At 40.2% G+C, this 17,269-nt stretch overlaps 1 protein-coding gene across 1 annotated transcript in view; it reads right to left on the bottom strand.

Moving 5' to 3' along the window:
- Nucleotides 1-17,269, bottom strand: part of jcada (junctional cadherin 5 associated a) — a 235,211-nt gene that overhangs the window by 47,157 nt on the left and 170,785 nt on the right. The window contains exon 2 of the mRNA XM_037694435.1: nucleotides 11,262-11,761. Within this exon, the coding sequence (XP_037550363.1) occupies nucleotides 11,262-11,629 (368 nt within the window). The 5' untranslated portion in view covers nucleotides 11,630-11,761. The remainder of the gene's footprint in view (nucleotides 1-11,261; nucleotides 11,762-17,269) is intronic.

Below are 17,269 nucleotides of genomic sequence, written 5' to 3' on the forward strand. Positions count from 1 at the left end.
GGTCAGTAAAATGTTGGACTTCCTGAGATTTAATTTTAACCCAGGTGTCGTCAACATACCTGAACCAATGACTTGGTGGTGTCCCTGAAAAGGACGTCAAGGCTCTCTTTTCTACCTCCTCCATGTACAGGTTGGCAACAATAGGAGAAACTGGAGACCCCATAGCACACCCATGTTTCTGCCTATAATATTGCTCCCCATATGTGAAGTAGGTTGACTGTAGTCACAGTTTCAAGAGTTGACACAGTTGTTCTGTGGAAAGCGTGATCCTGCTGCTCAGAGTGGTGTCTGATTTTAATCTTAAACGGACCACCTCTACTGCATCATCAACAGGAATGCACATAAAGAGTGATGTAACATCAAAAGAGACCATTGTTTCATCAGTCTCCATGATGACATCCCTCACCTTGTCCACAAAGTCCATGGTGTTCTTTATGTGGTGTTCTGAGCTGCCAACTAAAGGGATGAGTACAGACGCCAGATATTTGGAAACATTGTAAGTGACAGAGTTAATCATGCTAACAATAGGTCTTAAAGGTACACCTTGTTTGTGGATTTTAGGTAAACCATACAGACTAGGTGTGGCCTCCCCTGGGTACAGTCTGTTGTACAGAATACGGTCAATAGCCTTGTGCTACTCCAAATTTTTCAGGCAATCTATTAACTTCTTCTTGTAACCACTTCCTGGATCTCTTTTCAGAGGTTCATAAGTGGTTAAGTCACTAAGGAGTGTCATAATTTCTCATGATAGTCTTTCTGGTTCAAAATCACTATGCACCTTCCTTTGTCTGCTGGGAGAATGATTATGTTTTTGTCCTTGCTAAGAGTGGTGAGTGCATCCCTCTCCTCTCTATTGATGTTGGAAGGTGGTGGTTTGGCATTGCTGAGGCAGGATGAAACTTTGATTCTGAGCTGTTCTGCTTCACCCTCTTTCATTTTGTTGTTGCGGATGGCTGATTCTGTGGCTGTGATCATCTCCACCAGAGGAATTCTACTTGTTGCAACCGCAAAGTTCAGTCCCCTGGCAGGAATCTCTGTCTCCGGCTGGGTGAGCTGTCTGTCAGATAAATTCTTCCCCCACTTTTCTGTCTCCCTGGCATGTAATTGACTACTGGAGCGTTGTCCTACACTGAATGTGTTGTTATTGGAATAGTGATGGTGTTGATGAGTTATTAGTAAGTTAAACTTATTTTGTTGTCGAGTCTTGGACTTGACATGCTGTGCTAAGCGTGCCTGATCTGTACAGTCCAACACTTGCTGAAGTGTGGTCTGATCTAGACACATAGTTAGTTTCTGTTTAATGTAATCTTCTTTGGCCTTCAAGGCCTCAATAGTAAAATTGGTCTGTCTCACACGTTCATTCAGCAGCTGGGTCTGTGCCTTCTGAAGGATCTTGCTTGCCCGGTGCCCGCTGACCGATGATTTTAGTTCCAGGCTCTTGGGAATAATGCCACTTTGTCGACATCTGAGGTTGAATCGCAAGTGGTTCCTGTAGTCTGCCCTCTTCCTTGCTGTTTTCTCAAACTCTTACTAGTTTGAGGCAATCCTGGCCAAAGTGATTCAAAATATCCTGATGCATGCTCAATAATCCAAGTAGAAAAATCCAAAAAAGTTCAATCTGGTCCTCTGGACATTAAAAAAAAAAAAAAAAAAAAAAATATAAAAACGTTTTATCTCTCATCCAAGAGACTTCCTCAGTCTGAGGTGCTGTTTTCAGCTCAGTCTCTTAAATAGCACCTTCTCAGAGTGGATCAACCAGTTTGTTGCTGACAACCAAAACCAGCTGATCACATGCTCAAGAAGGACCATTAGCCTAACAATGGATCATTAGCACATTGATGGCTGTTTACTGTTCACAGAGGGCTGAGTGATACTAGCAATCACAGCATTGTAAGAGGGGGACAGTTGAACCCGGAACCCAGTTGAACCATATTTTTTTGCTTAGTTTTGTTTTTTGTTTTTTTTGAATGTCCAGAGGACCAGATTGAACTTTTTTGGAGTTTTGTTGTGTGTTTCCTTGACTGATGAAGCCTTCCGGACCAAAGGCGAAATGTTTCAGCACAAAAAAAAAAAGAAACTATCCAGATGACCTGACTGAAAAATGGATACCTGGATTATTGAGCATGGACTTTGTTGTTTTCAACCAGTTTGACAAGTCTGACCTTGATTCAGAAATTCTGGCCAACTATAGACCTATATCTAACCTAACTTTCATCTAAAAAATTCTGGTGAAAACAGTTGCAGGTCAGTTGCGTGAACATCTACAAAGAAATAATCTGTTTTGAAGAGTTTCATTCAGGGTTTAGAGCTCATTATAGTACAGAAACAGCACTAGTAAAAGTCAATAATGATATTCTCATGGCCTCAGACAATGAACTTGTGTCTATACTGGTCCTGTTGGACCTCAGTGCTGCATTTGATACAGTTGATCACAATATTTTACTATAGAGACTTGAATATGATAATGTGATTACAGGAACAGCTCTAAAATCGTTTAAATCATATCTATTTGATAGATTCCAGTTTGTAAATGTAAATAATGAATCTTCTTCATACACCAAAGTTAGTCATGGAGTTCCTCAAGGCTCAGTGCTTGGGCAAATATGCTTTACTTTATATATGCTTCCATTAGGTAAAATTATTAAACAGCATGGGATAAATTTTCATTGTTATGCTGATGACACACAATTGTATTTGTCCATTAAACCCATTGAATCCAATCAGCTACTTAGACTACAAGCATGTCTTAAAAAATACATAAAAACCTGGATGACCCTTAATTTTCTCCTTTTGAACACAGACAAGACTGAGGTTTTGGTTTTTGGACCTGAGCACCTTAGGAATGAATTTTTCAGTCTTTCTCCCTCCTTAGACGGCATTAATCTGGCTCCAGCTCTAATGTTAAAAATCTTAGTGTTATTTTTGATCAGGACATGTCTTTTATCTCCCACATTAAAAACATTACCAGAACCTGCGTAAAATCACTAACATTAGAAACATCTTATCTAAAAATGATGCAGAAAAACTGGTTCATGCATTTGTCACATCTAGACTGGACTATTGCAATGGTTTATTATCTGGGTGTCCAAACACTTCTTTAAAACGTGTTCAGTTGATCCAAAATGCTGCTGCCAGAGTCTTAACCCGAGTTAGTAGGAGAGAAAATATCTCTCCAGTTTTATCCTGATGCATGCTCAGACTCTCCAGTTTTAGTTTCTCTCCATTGGATCCCTGTCAAATCCAGAACAGATTTCAAAATCTTACTTCTAACCTACAAAGCTCTCAACAACTTAGCTCCATCTTATATTACAGATCGTATTGTTCCATATTTTCCTAACAGAGCACTTCGCTCTCAGGCTGCAGGTCTACTTGTGGTTCCTAGAATTTAAAAAAACAGAATGGGAGGCAGATCCTTCAGTTATCAGGCTCCTTTCTTGTGGAACCAACTTTCAATCTCTGTCCGTGAGGCTGACACATTATCCAGTTTTAAAACTAGGCTTAAGACCTTTCTTTTTGCTAAATCCTATAGTTAGGGTCGGCTTGGTTTTCCTGAGCTGTCCGTTAGTTATGCTGCTATAGGCTTAGACTGCTGGAGGACAAACAGACCACACTTTTCACTTTGCTACTGTCGTTACTTACTCTGCTCAACCTGTTTTGTATTTGTAATTATTTTTTCTATCCTTAACATGTGTTTTTTTGTCTTTCAGGTACACCTGGACCTATATCTGGACCTACCATTCTGTATTCATCTGTCTCTCCTTCCTGTCCTCTCAAACCAGCCAGTCAAAGCAGATGGCCGCTTGTCCTGATCCTGGTTCTGCTCGAGGATTCTTCCTTTTAAAAGGGAGTTTTTCCTTTCCACTGTTGCCACTGTGCTTGCTCAGGATGGAAGACTGCAATGAAGCCAAGATTCAACTTGTCTGCTGGCCTCCTTTGATAGAAAACTTTACTAATTGGCTTTTATGTATGTGAATGTTTCAGTAAAGTGCCCAGAGACAACTTTGTTGTGATTTGGCACTATATAAATAAACTGAATTGAATTGAATCACATTAAGATCCTCACACTTACCAGTTCCCACATAGTGCATCAGTGTGAGCCCAACTACTGTACATTAGTCCGTACCTCTCAACCTCACACACAAGCTCAGGCTTCCTTGCCACCAGAGAGTCAAGTCAAGTCAAGTCATCTTTATTTGTAGAGCACAATTTAAAACAGATAAACTGTTATCAAAGTGCTTAACAGAAATGTAGCAAAACATAGGCAGCAAAACAAAAACATCATACAGAATTAAAATTACTGGAGCAATAACACACACTAATGATCACACTAAGGAAAAACAAGCAGTAAAAATAAACGTCAATCATAAAACAACAGAATTTAAAATGAGGTACACAGAAACAAAATAAACTAACTCACACCGTATTAAACGCCAGAGCAAACAGGTGCGTTTTAAGGAGGGATTTGAACATCAGGAGGGAGGAGGCCTGCCTGATGTTGAGGGGCAGGTTGTTCCACAGGTTGGGACCTCTGACTGAAAAAGCTCGATCCCCTCGGAGCTTCAGGCGTGATTTTGGAACGACCAAAAGAAGCTGGTCTGATGATCTCAGGGCCCGAGACGGAACATATGGTTCCAGGAGCTCGGAGAGGTAGAGGGGTGCGAGGCCATTTAGGCACTTATATGTCAGGAGGAGAATCTTGAAGTCGATTCTGGATCGCACAGGAAGCCAGTGAAGGGAGGACAGAACAGGTGTGATGTGCTCAGACCTACGTGTACCAGTTAAAAGCCGAGCAGCTGCATTTTGGACGAGCTGGAGACGTGAAATGGACGCCTGACTGACCCCAGCATAAAGTGAGTTACAATAGTCCAGGCGGGTTGTGATGAAGGCATGGACTAATGTTTCAAGGTTGGGTCTGGATAACACTGGCTTGAGCTTAGCTACCTGCCGCAGTTGGAAAAAACTTTTCTGCAGAACTGAACTGATCTGTTTGTCAAACTTAAAATCCGAGTCAAAAACCACCCCGAGATTTCTAACAGTGTGCTTGAGATAGGGCTGAAGTGAGTCCAGGTTTGCAGGATCTGAGGAGGCAGCTGAGCTAGGACTAAAGACGATGACTTCAGTTTTCTGGTCGTTAAAACTGAGAAAATTTGAAGTCATCCATGCCTTAATGTCATCTAGACATTTGAGGAGAGGGTGGATGGAACGAGTACTGGCTGGTTTCAGTGGCAGGTAGATCTGGCAGTCATCGGCATAGCAATGGAATGAGATGGCATGTTTTCTTAAGATGGATCCCAGTGGGAGCAGATAGAGCGAGAAGAGAAGGGGTCCAAGGATCGAGCCCTGTGGGACCCCGCAGGAAAGAGGGACCGAAGTGGACAGACTTTCACCAACCTTGACACAAAAAGTCCTGTCAGAGAGGTAAGAACGGAACCAGTCTAAAGCAGCTCCTGTAATCCCAACCCAGTGTTCGAGCCGTGAGATGAGGATACTGTGGTCGACGGTGTCAAAAGCAGCAGTAAGATCAAGGAGTACAAGTACCACATAGTGACCAGAATCGTTTGAAGTTAAAATGTCATTGCAAACCCTAACCAAAGCTGTTTCTGTGCTGTGGAGTTGCTTAAAACCAGACTGAAAGACCTCAAAGATTTTGTTCTCAGTTAAAAATTGATTCAACTGAGTAAAAACTATTTTTTCTAGGATTTTGGACAGGAAGGGAAGCTTTGAGATTGGTCTGTAATTTGAGTGCACTGAGGGGTCAAGTCCAGGTTTCTTGATTAAAGGAGTGACTACTGCATTTTTAAAGGCCTGTGGAACCACGCTTGTAGCAAAGCTACTGTTAAGAATATTAAGAACAGCGGGCCCAATCGCTGGTAGAACCTGTTTGAACAGTGAGGGAGAGATTGGATCAGCAGGGGAGCCTGAGGGTTTCATGTGACCAACAACTTTGTTTAACAATGGGAGTGTGATTGGATTGAAATTCCTGAAAGTGGCTGAACATGGGACAGAAACCGATGGGTCAACTGAGGAGCGGGGGATGGAAGATCTGATCAGCTCTACCTTACCAACAAAGAATCTTGTGAAGTCGTTACAGACGTCCACAGAGGCGTCCATGCATTCAGACAAAGGGCCATTAAGAATGGAATTTACTGCTGTGAAAAGGGTGCGGGGGTTGTTTTTATTTTCACTGATCAGTTGGGAGAAGTATTTGTTTTTTTCTGATTTGACGGTGTTTTGGTAATTTTTTAAACAGGTTTTTAGCAAAATGAAAGAAACCTGGAGTTGGTCCTTTTTCCATTTGCGCTCTGCTCTCCTGCACAGACGTCTCGCTGCCCTGGTGGTCTCGTTTATCCACGGGTACTGGGTTCTCCTTGCTTTCCTGACTTTCAGTGGGGCCACCAGATCCAAGATCTTGGCGCAGGTCTCATTGTGGTGACTAAGCAGCTCATGAGTACTGACACAGGCAGAGGTTTCAGGAGTTGAAACAGCAGTGGTGATAAAAGCAGAGGAAAAACGAGCAGAGGTTGAAGGGTTAAATACACGACAGGTCCTAGGTGGAGTGGGGGATTTAGACTCACGAGCAAGAGAGATTTCAAATGAGATGGGTTTGTGATCGGATATGATAGCATCCCCAATTTCCAGATTTAACACAGATACACCATAAGACAAAACAATATCGAGAGTGTGCCCCTGCTGATGCGTGGGGCCAACAACATTTTGCACCAGGTTTAGAGAGTGGATCAGATTTAGAAAGTCCTGCACCAAAGGCTTCTCAGGGCAACAGACGTGTATATTGAAGTCCTCTAGAATCAGCATACGGTCGTATTTTAACAGTATTCCAGTGAGAAAGTCAGACAGTTCATTGATGAAGCCTGTTGATGATTTGGGGGGTCTGTAAAGAGCAGCAACCAGGATGGGGTTGGAGCGGCCCAGTTCAAAATGCAGCAGCTCAAAGGTCTCAAAAGCTGCTGTCAGAAGCAGTCTGCATTTCCAAATTTTCTTAAAAAGAGCTAAAACTCCTCCACCTCTTCCAGAGGTGGAGGAGTGGCATTCGATGTCCAAAGAGCCAGCTTTGGTAAAGCAAGGTCAGAGTGCCAAGGCCTCTGCTTATGGTTGCTGCCAGTGGCACCATAGCACCATGCACCCAACTCCTATGGCCTCTACTGCAGTTAGTGAACCCACGGGAAGGTGAACCCATGTGACTCATATGGGCAGAGCCCAACCGGGCCCCATGGATAAAGGCTCTTTCACCAGGTGTACGATAACAAGCCCCACTCCCAGGCCTGGTTACAAGGTGGAGGCCCTGGTAACCCATGTCCAGGTAGGGGGACATTGAGCTCTTTCCTGTATTCTGTATATACGAGTATAGTGAATTGCACCTTGTCTCATGTCACCTAGGACCAATCTGCCTCCATAATTGAACAAGTGAACGTAATAAAGTGGCCAGCGAGTGTCTATCAAAATGGTCAGCTCAATAAGCTTTTATTCTTTTCAAGACATTAACTAACAAAAAAATTAAATCAACATCTGTTTTGTCCATTTATTTGGTTTTGTTTTTAACTTTATTTTCTTCAGTTTGCCTTTACTATCCATTTAAGCTACCTACCGTATTTTCCACCGTACACGTCGCTCTGCCCTATAAGTCGTATCAGTCCATATTTGTCTAATAAAGTGGGAAAATCCATAAATATGTTGCTTCACTGTATATGTCGCATCTATTATGTGTCACCGCTGACGTGTCGCGTTTGATACGAGTCACCACTGACAAACCGGAAATGTGGGCCGAACCCAGAAATGTGGGCCAGTGTTGTGCCAAAAAACGATGGGCTGCCAAATGGCGGCCGCGGGAGCATGCACAGGAGGACTTTAACAAGAATTTAACAAGATTAACACTTAAAAACATTTACTTGTTTTCTCGAAATTATAGTAAATGTGTGTATCAGTCTAACGTTTGCACTTTGATGGTTAAATCAGCTGTATTTCAAAAGCCGATACATGGAAGTAAAGGTGTGCACGCAACAAATCGCTGTGTAAATTTAATAAGATAAACGCCTAAAACAATTATTTGTTTGCTCGAACTTATAGTAAACGTGTGTCTCAGTCTAACGTTTGCTTAATAAATGCACTTTAGTGGTCAAATCAGCTGAATTTCAAAAATAGTTTTGATGCCTCAGTGCTCCGGGAGCATGCAGATGGAGGAAAAAAGGAGGAATGTGGCTCGTTCCTTCAAAATTTAACAAGAAAAGCACCTATACAATTATTTGTTTGCTCGAAATAATAGCAAAGGTGTGTCTTCTCAGTCTAACGTTTACTTAATAAATGCACTTTAATGGTCAAATTAGCTGAATCTCGCCGGGGCTGTGCAGCTGGTTTGACGATCGGTCCAAGCAGCGAGCAGAATGAAGGTGGAGAGACGATGACAAGTACTGTAGATTGTATCATTTTTAGCTGGTGATGATACTCAGTCATCCATGACATGGTGAATTCAAAAAAGTTCAAGAAAAAAACAATAAAATATAATAAATAAAGTCCAGTTGTTTTTGTCTTGAACTTTATTGAATTTGTCATTATAGCCACGTTTACCTATTATAAAGTATGATACAACATGTCATACTGCTACTACTACTACTCTGCTGCCATCAAGTGGCTGAAAGTGGTACTGCTCAATTTTTTTTCAGTCAGAATGAATGGCCATATCTCAGCCAAAAATTGGTTTACAAATATGGGAAAAGGCCATAAATATGTCGCTTCAGCCTATAAGTTGCAGGGCATGTAAATTATGAAAAAAACTGTGACTTATATGGCGGAAAATACGGTACTTTGCTTTTTCAGCAAAGTAATTCAGAATTCAGCATTTACACTTTATTTCTGTTAAAAAATGCAATTTCTCTAATTACTATTGAACAAGTATTTTTTCATTTTAATCACAATATTTTTTGTTCAGCTTTGAAAAAAGAAACATTAAAGATTACAATAAAATGTGTGGCTCTACTAGGAATAGTGTCCTCTCCTGACATAAACACAGGACTTAATTTGTAAACCAATTGATGCCAGAACACAAATATCAGGCTTTCCGACTGCGGTGGGCAAGGGCGTCAGAAGCATCTGTAATGTGTGTGTGTGTGTGTGTGGGGGGGGGGGGGGCACAATGATGTGTGTAGGTGTGTGTGTGCGCGCGTGCATGTGTGCGCACGTACATTTAAAAAAAGGTGTTCACTCACTAGTGTTCAAAAAAGCAGCATTTCACCTAGATTTCCTTTATTTCCACACATTTAAAACATGTTTCTCACCAAGTTTGTGTAAATTCAGCTGTGGGTTTAAAGTAATTTTAACTTTAATACAGAACGTCAGGTCGATACTATTTGGGTTTATAGACAAATAAAAAACATCACCACTGGACTTTTTTACTTGAGTTCAACACTCCTCATCTAAATGATGTTTCTCATAAAGCTTGAGGACAATAAGGTGTGGGGTTTTAAAGACATTTTAACTTTAATGCACCTGAACACACAGCGTCTCTTACACCTGCAGTGTCTTACAGCGTCACAGTTTTACTGCTAAGCTAACATGCTACAGATGTAGTGCTCTTCTCAAACATCCTCCTAACATGAATATATGTTCATGATCAACCCCCCGGTCAACAACTGCCCGCACAAAGCTCGCTAAACTGGCGAGCGAATAACACAGAGGTCGGTCCATCTCCTCCACCTGTGCGCATTTTCTGCCGAAGCAGACGCACAGAAACACTGCAGGTGTTACACCATATTCTGTGACCACAGTATATTGTGACCGTGGCAACAGGCTGCTGTGTTTAGAGTTGGAGGTAACCAGGAAAACCTGGAGTGGAGTTTTAGTGGCCTGAGTATTCTCCTATTAATCAAGTGGAATGGATTTGTTCACGAAGAAAGAAACTGCGCCGCCTGAACTAATGTTTTATAGTAAAAATGTGTGTGTGTGTGTGTGTGTGGGGGGGGTGGGGTCCAAATTAACTTATTTTTAATGTGGGGGGGACTTGACCCCTTCAACGAGAGCAGTGGGATGTCTAAGGACGCTCCCTCCAGTGAGATCCGTAAACATTCTCGAGGGATGTCTGTGAATGGCCAAGGACAACGCCTATGGGAATCCAAGAGTCCTGAAATGATGCACCATGTTTATTCAGCTGGTTTCCTCTGGTTGATCAGTTGGAATTCCTCATTGGGAGGGGGGCGGGGCAGAGCATCAGATTACATGTCCTCCAGTCAAATTCAGATAAGATGGCCTGCATGGCAAGCCAAGGGAGCCAAATTCAGATAAACACGATTGTTTTGGGGACAGGCAGAACTTAATGACATCTACCTTGAGTCTGTGTTGGATTGTTTTTTCAACATTTTGATCGCTGTTATTTTGACTAATTTTGAAACATGATGCAATGTGAATAATACACATCAAACATTTCACTCATATTTTTTTTTATTGTAAGCTTTTTTAATTTATTATCTTTGAAATTTATTCAAGAGTTCTAACACATTAGCTGTTGTGCGCTCTCTGCAGAGCTGTCTGGAGATGCTCCTGTGCGTAAAACGTGCACTGTCTGCAGGAAGCACAGCTGAGCAGGTGAAGCTGATAGCCCACTTACATCAAAAATTCCAGTAAATACAATGAATGTGCTACGTTTGTGCTGGTTTGTGCCATTAAAATTTTCGTTAGCGCTGCTTTGGTTTCTGAGACACATCTGAAGGTGGATGAAGACACTTCATCCCTGCAGGACATGCAGTCAGCGTTTCTGCTGGCAGAAGCATGTGCGTGAGCTGTTGCGCCTGCTGTAGCAGTAACATCCACTCCAGAGACATTGACAACATCTCCTCTTGTTGTTTTTTTTAATAAATAATCAAAATAAAAATGCACAATGACTTTGGATTTTTAGGGGTGGAGATTTGAGCTACTGGATCTGAGCAAACAGTTGCCGGAATGCACATGGTGAAAATGAGGGAGTTCCCAGATCTAGTCCCGGCAGGATTCGGCTCAAATTAACCACTGCATAAACATACTGTGAAGAAAAGACTGGGCAACAATGAAGTAGAGAAAATAACAGAAAAGGGCAAAAGCCTTGTTTAGATGTTTGTTTTAAAGTGTGGTGCAGAATTCTCAAAAGCATTGTCACAAAACAAAATAAAAGCATGTGAGAACCAGTAATTGTTAATTAATGTGTAAAAGCTACACCAGAATAGGATGGACAAACAGCAATAGATCATCAGTTTGGACATAGAGCACATTTCTTTTCTTACCCACTATCTGAGGTCAGTGACTCTCCTAATGAATGGGTGTCAGTTTGGCCCCGGTTCTCTGCATCCTGTTTTTGCTGGCTCCCATCCCTGGGTTCATTGTTGTTATTGGGACAGCCCCCACCAACTGCTTGGACTTGTCTCATTCCACCGCTGTTTCCCAAGGCCATGATAGGCCCCATTTCATAGCCATTTACTGTCTTTGAGTCAGGCCTATTTTCCAGAATTTTATGGCATTTACTGTAGGATGGAGGTGAAGATGAGGACGGCTGACAGGACGAGGATGTAGGGAATGCTGTAGGGGTGGAGGATGTGGGATGTTTGGGTAGCTTGTATCCATGAGAGATGAGCAGGTCCTCCACACTGTACATGATGGCATTTGTTTATGCTGGTACTTTTTTCTTCCTTCTGACTTTAGATAGGTATTTTATCAAGATGTCTGTTTTTTTTTTCTTACATGCAGCAGCAGGTTTACCAGCACATCTGCATAGCCAAGGCCATCACTGAGAAGAGAGAGAGAGAGAGAGAGAGAGAAAAAAAAGAATGGAATAAGTACAAAAAAAGATAAACAGATGGAATTAAAGTCCTAGCAGTCTGTGAGGGAAGAAAATGTCACTTAGGGATGGGCGATATGGACCAAAATTAATATCTCGATTTTTAAGAAGAATTGAGATATACAATATATATATATATATATATATATCAATATTTTTATATCCATATAATAATAAAAATAAATATATTTCTGAGTCAAAGCTTTGTCCCAATTGTCACACAGACACATTTGTTAACAAACAGTTGTAACTGTACAAAATAAATGTCTAAAAAATTAACTATTTACATATATTAAATAATTAATTTTTTAGACATTTATTTACAGATATTAAATAATAATCCTCTTCAGCTGCACCACCTTCACGACATTAGTAAGCGGGTGTGAACCGCAGCTGCAGCTCCAACTAACTTCAGCCTCCTTCCCTGAGACAAACCATGGTACAAAAGTAATTTAGCTGCGCTGTGCCTTATGAGAGGAACAATGAGATAGGTAGTGTGACATTAATAAAGCGGTGGATTATCAAATTGCTAATTGGAAATTGCACTGTCTCAATCTCAACTGTGGAAAAAGATGGCTAATGCTTTAACTGTGGACCGTTTCTTTAGCGATATAAGCCGCTGCTTTATTAATGTTTTGCTATCTCTCACTGTTCATCTCATAAGGCACAGCAAGGCTACATTAATTTTCTACCGTGGTTTGTCTGAGGGAAGGAGGCTGAAGTTAGTCAGAGCTGCAGCTTCACGCAAGCCTCATACTCCACTGTTTTAAATGGTGAAAAATATTTGTAGTGCAGACCTTTTGTAGGGAATGGTTTTCAGCATTGTCTACAGAAAACATATTTCTGTTGCTCATCTAACAATTTAAATCCAAGCCATGTCCAAATAACAGCCATTGTTTTTCTTTTTGCTCAGTAGCTAAGCTGCTCTTCGATATCCTCTCTTGAGTTGTTGTGCTAAACTCTCACCCACCTGAAGAAGCAGGAAGCAGGGGGAGTACGCACGGGTGAGGAGCTGGGTTTGTATAGATGGATTATTTATCAACACGGCGGATGCGCGTGCAGACGTAATGCAGAAAGAACCGGTGTCTTGTGCGAAATTCTGTTCTACTTTATCGAGAGGGCGCACAGAGGTGTCCATCTTCACAGCTCTTCTGATAAATTTCTTGGTATTAAAAACTATAAATACACTCGATGTCTTGGTGGCTGACTGATATTTGTCAGGCTAAAGTGAACATGACAAGTTGTATTAAAAAAAAAAGACATTTTTCGCTCGGCGATTAAAAAATAAATAAATAAAATCACACAAAAAAACAACAAAAACACAACAAAAACACAAAACTGTAAGAAAACCCCCACACAAGACCAGGTTTATTTGTTGCTTATTTGAGGTTTTATATTTTATTTATTTATTACCAGGAGCTGTTGATTAAAATGAAAGTTACAACCGTGACAGATTATGTGGACTCGTTTTACTGAGAAATGCGCATTGAAAACGGTCAGACCTGCCTCTGTGCGCGTTATTTTTATTTTGTTATTATTTTATACATTTTATTACATTGTAGATGAACAGATGCGGCGAAATATTCATCAATTAAAACAGATTCCTCATTTTTCTGGACTGAATAAAACGTGCATTGAATTTAATGAAATGCAAACGTGAGACGTCATTTATCTTTGACCCATCAAAATGAATGCGGTCATTTATTTACAGAATCAAAGTTTAACATCAAACATTTACATTAATTTGGCAAAATATGAAAATAACAACATAATCAATCAATCAGGAAAACCATACGGCCATGATTTTCCGTTGCTTCACCACAGACATTTATGAAAACTGTACAATTGTGATCAATTATCCACACGGCGGTGGATGAGCACTTTACACAGACATTTCTAAAATGTCTGGAAGGATTTCTACTTGAGAGAAGAATTTAAAGATGGAAATGAAGTTTAAAAGGGAGTAAAAGATGGTATGTGAGGGGAAGTGTTCACCAGAACCGACACTCTCCATCAGAACCCAGCTTCCCTCGGTACGCTTTGGTAGGAAACTTGACTCATTACCTTTCTGAAGATTAATCAGCAGATATGGAGGTCCAGTTAACGCTACCTGTCCAGCGTCTCCATAGGATGGCTGTGACTCGTCCGAAGTAGTGACGAGATTCCATCCGACACCAGCTCACCTCAGCAAGTGGAAAGTGTTATAATCCCATGAAACTCGGAAGAGCTCTGTGGTCATGTCAGGGTCTTCCCGGCTCCCAGCCAGACCCAACAGAACTTCACAGAACTGAGAACTGGGCAAATCCAGAACTGGCTCCCACAGCAACTGCACAGCACTAGGACATATCAGAACTGCGAGAACCAGGAAGTACCGACATTTTTAAAGAGCTCTTTTCCCGGTTCATTTGGGAGTCTTCCCATTGGTCAGTACCGACCAGACAGGGGTGTGTTTTGTGACGTAAGAGGTTACTAGGAGTCAGAAAAAGCAAGAATTGTTATGGAACAGGTTAAACTGTTCTCAGAGACAGAGAGAGTTTTGTTTTGGCGAGTTTGGAAAACAGGTGCCAACTCTACGTCTGAGAGGATGTAAAAAAGACAGTTGTTCCAACACATGTCTGCTTCGACTCCTGACCTTGGAAAACGCACACTTGCTCATTCAAAGACAGAAATCAGAAAATGCATAAAAATCTGTAACAGACCTTAACATGAATTCTAACTCTGCATAAGCATTAAAAATCATTACACTGTTTCACAGTTAATAAAATTGATTAGTTCACTGCAACATCTAAAATGGTTTGAACTAAGACACTTTGATTATCAACATTTGTAAAATAGTAATGATAATAAAAAGAGAGTGTTCTTTCACTTGATTATCAAGAAAGAGAGTCTCAGGATGGGTGAACCTGTATTTCTGGATTCAAATCAATGAAATGACAGCTTCTGTCCCACAAGGTTCTTAAGGTCAAGGGTTTTGACCTTAGGCTTAGTCTTGACATCAGGTTAAGTTCACTACAACATGATGTTGAAAAGTTGACTAGTTGCTGCTCGTTACATCTCAAGAAGAACCATGAATACTATTATCAAGTTCAGCTTCACAGCATGTGGCGTCCAGTTCTGTGGACCCAGCAGGATACACTTGTGCAGCCAGAAATTATCAAATGATGTACACAGTCCTCCACATAGATGAACAGTTATTCATACAAAGTAATATTCTACCTGAGATTTACTGACAGTGTAAAAGAAAGAAGCTAAAAATAATCCACTTTGACACATATCATTTATTGTAACTTTTCCTGTTTCAGTTTAAACTTTTTCCTTCAAATCACTGTGTGCAAATTAAAAAAAAAAAAAAGAAATGTTTTTTAATTGTTACTTTTTAATGACATTACTTATGTACAAACAAGAAATATATATATTTTTTGATGTATCCTTAACTCTTGAATACTTCAACAAGATATTTACAGTTTATTTTCTGGGGACTATACAGTCCCAAATGTTTGTTAACGCTGCACACACAATTACAATGTCATCTAATAGATAGATTAGAGGTTTCAAAGTCTGAGACATAACAGGGAGACAACTTCTCAAAATTTTGAAAATGTCACATTCAGTAACATTAAATCTGAACATAATATCTTTATTGGTGAGCCCTAAATGCAGTTTTCATGAGGATGGGCAGTATGGTCCATTGTTTGGACATCTGCTGGGGGGTTCATCCCTTCGTCTTTTTCTCTTGTAGCTGAGACACACAGAAGAGAGCAATCATTAGTTACAGCAGGAAAGCATCACTTTGTTAAACACAGGTTTATTACAGCCTCAGTTCAAGTAAGTATTCTTCTATTTACCGCTCCAATTTTTCATCGCTGTCTTTGCCGGACTTTGTAGAGTAGGAGAAAATGAACGTGACAAAATCAGGACTGTCGATGTCTTCAGAGACCACTCCTGTACAAAGTGTATTCCAGTGACTGACGTTAATGGAAACAGCACACGGTTGGCCAGCGCTAACTGGCATAGCATGTGTTAGCACACAACTTTAAACAGTAACAACAAGTTTCTGGGTGTCGTCATTGATGAAAACCTCACATAAATCATTTAAGAACAAAAATAGCTAAATCTATTGCAGTACTGTACAAAGTAAGGGAGTTACTCAATGATAAAGCACTGTTTATGTTATATAATGCAATAGTTGTCCCACACTTAATTTACTGTATTGAAGTCTGGGGTAAATCATGTAAAACAATTACAAATCGTATTTTTATTTTACAGAAAAGAGCTGTAAGAATTATCATTAGAAAAGATTATAGACATCCACCAAATACATTGTTTTATCAGCTGAAGATATTAAAATTATATGACTTGGTTGATTATAATATTTTATTGTTAATGTATATGGCTCACAAAAACATACTACCTTCAAATATCCAAGTAAATTTTGTTAAAAGAGAGTGGTTATTATCTTAAGGGGATAGAGATATTTGTGAAGCGTTGGTAACGTACCAGTTTGAAGGAGCGGTCAACTATAATTCAGGGAACAGGACTGGTCTGAAGGATGATGTTAAAACTGCCAGATCTATGTACATATTTAAGAAAATGTTAAAAGTTAGTTTTCTGAAGGAATTTGGTAAAGTATAATGTGCATATCCTGATGCATGAGCAATAATCCAGGTAGAAAATTTAAAAAAAGTTAAATCTGGTCCTCTGGACATTCAAAAAAACAAAACAAAGCAAAACAACAAAAAAATGTAGAAACGTTTCGTCTCTCATCCGAGAGACTTCCTCAGTCTGAGGTGCTGTATTCAGCTCAGTCTCTTAAATAGCACCTTCTCAGAGTGGATCAACCAGTTTTGCTGCTGACAACCAAAACCAGCTGATCACATGCTCAAGAAGGACCATCAGCCTAACAATGGATCATTAGCATACTGATGGCTGTTTACTATTCACAGAGCCCTTACATTACAGATGTACTGGCCCTTACAGAGCCAGTACATTTCACTCAGCCCTCTGTGAATAGTAAACAGACATCAGTGTGCTAATGATCCATTGTTAGGTTGATGGTCCTTCTTGAGCATGTGATCAGCTGGTTTTGGTTGTCAGCAGCAAAACTGGTTGATCCACTCTGAGAAGGTGCTATTTAAGAGACTGAGCTGAATACAGCACCTCAGACTGAGGAAGTCTTTCGGATGAGAGACGAAACGTTTCTATATTTTTTTGTTGTTTTGCTTTGTTTGGTTTTTTTGAATGTCCAGAGGACCAGATATAATGTGCATCGATACAAATTGTTGTTTGAGTTGATGTTGTTTTTATTTAGCTTTGTTTTTTTGTAAATTACTTTGTTTGAATATATTCTGGGACTAAAGGGGCAGAAGTCATAAGATTTATTCATCACCTGCCTTTCATTTTATTTTTTGATTATATATTATAAATATATATATATATATATATATATATATATATATA

Source organism: Nematolebias whitei, chromosome 20 (genome assembly GCF_014905685.2).
Source record: "Nematolebias whitei isolate Nwh7 chromosome 20, NemWhi1, whole genome shotgun sequence".
In the NCBI taxonomy this organism is placed as follows: Eukaryota; Metazoa; Chordata; class Actinopteri; order Cyprinodontiformes; family Rivulidae; genus Nematolebias; species Nematolebias whitei.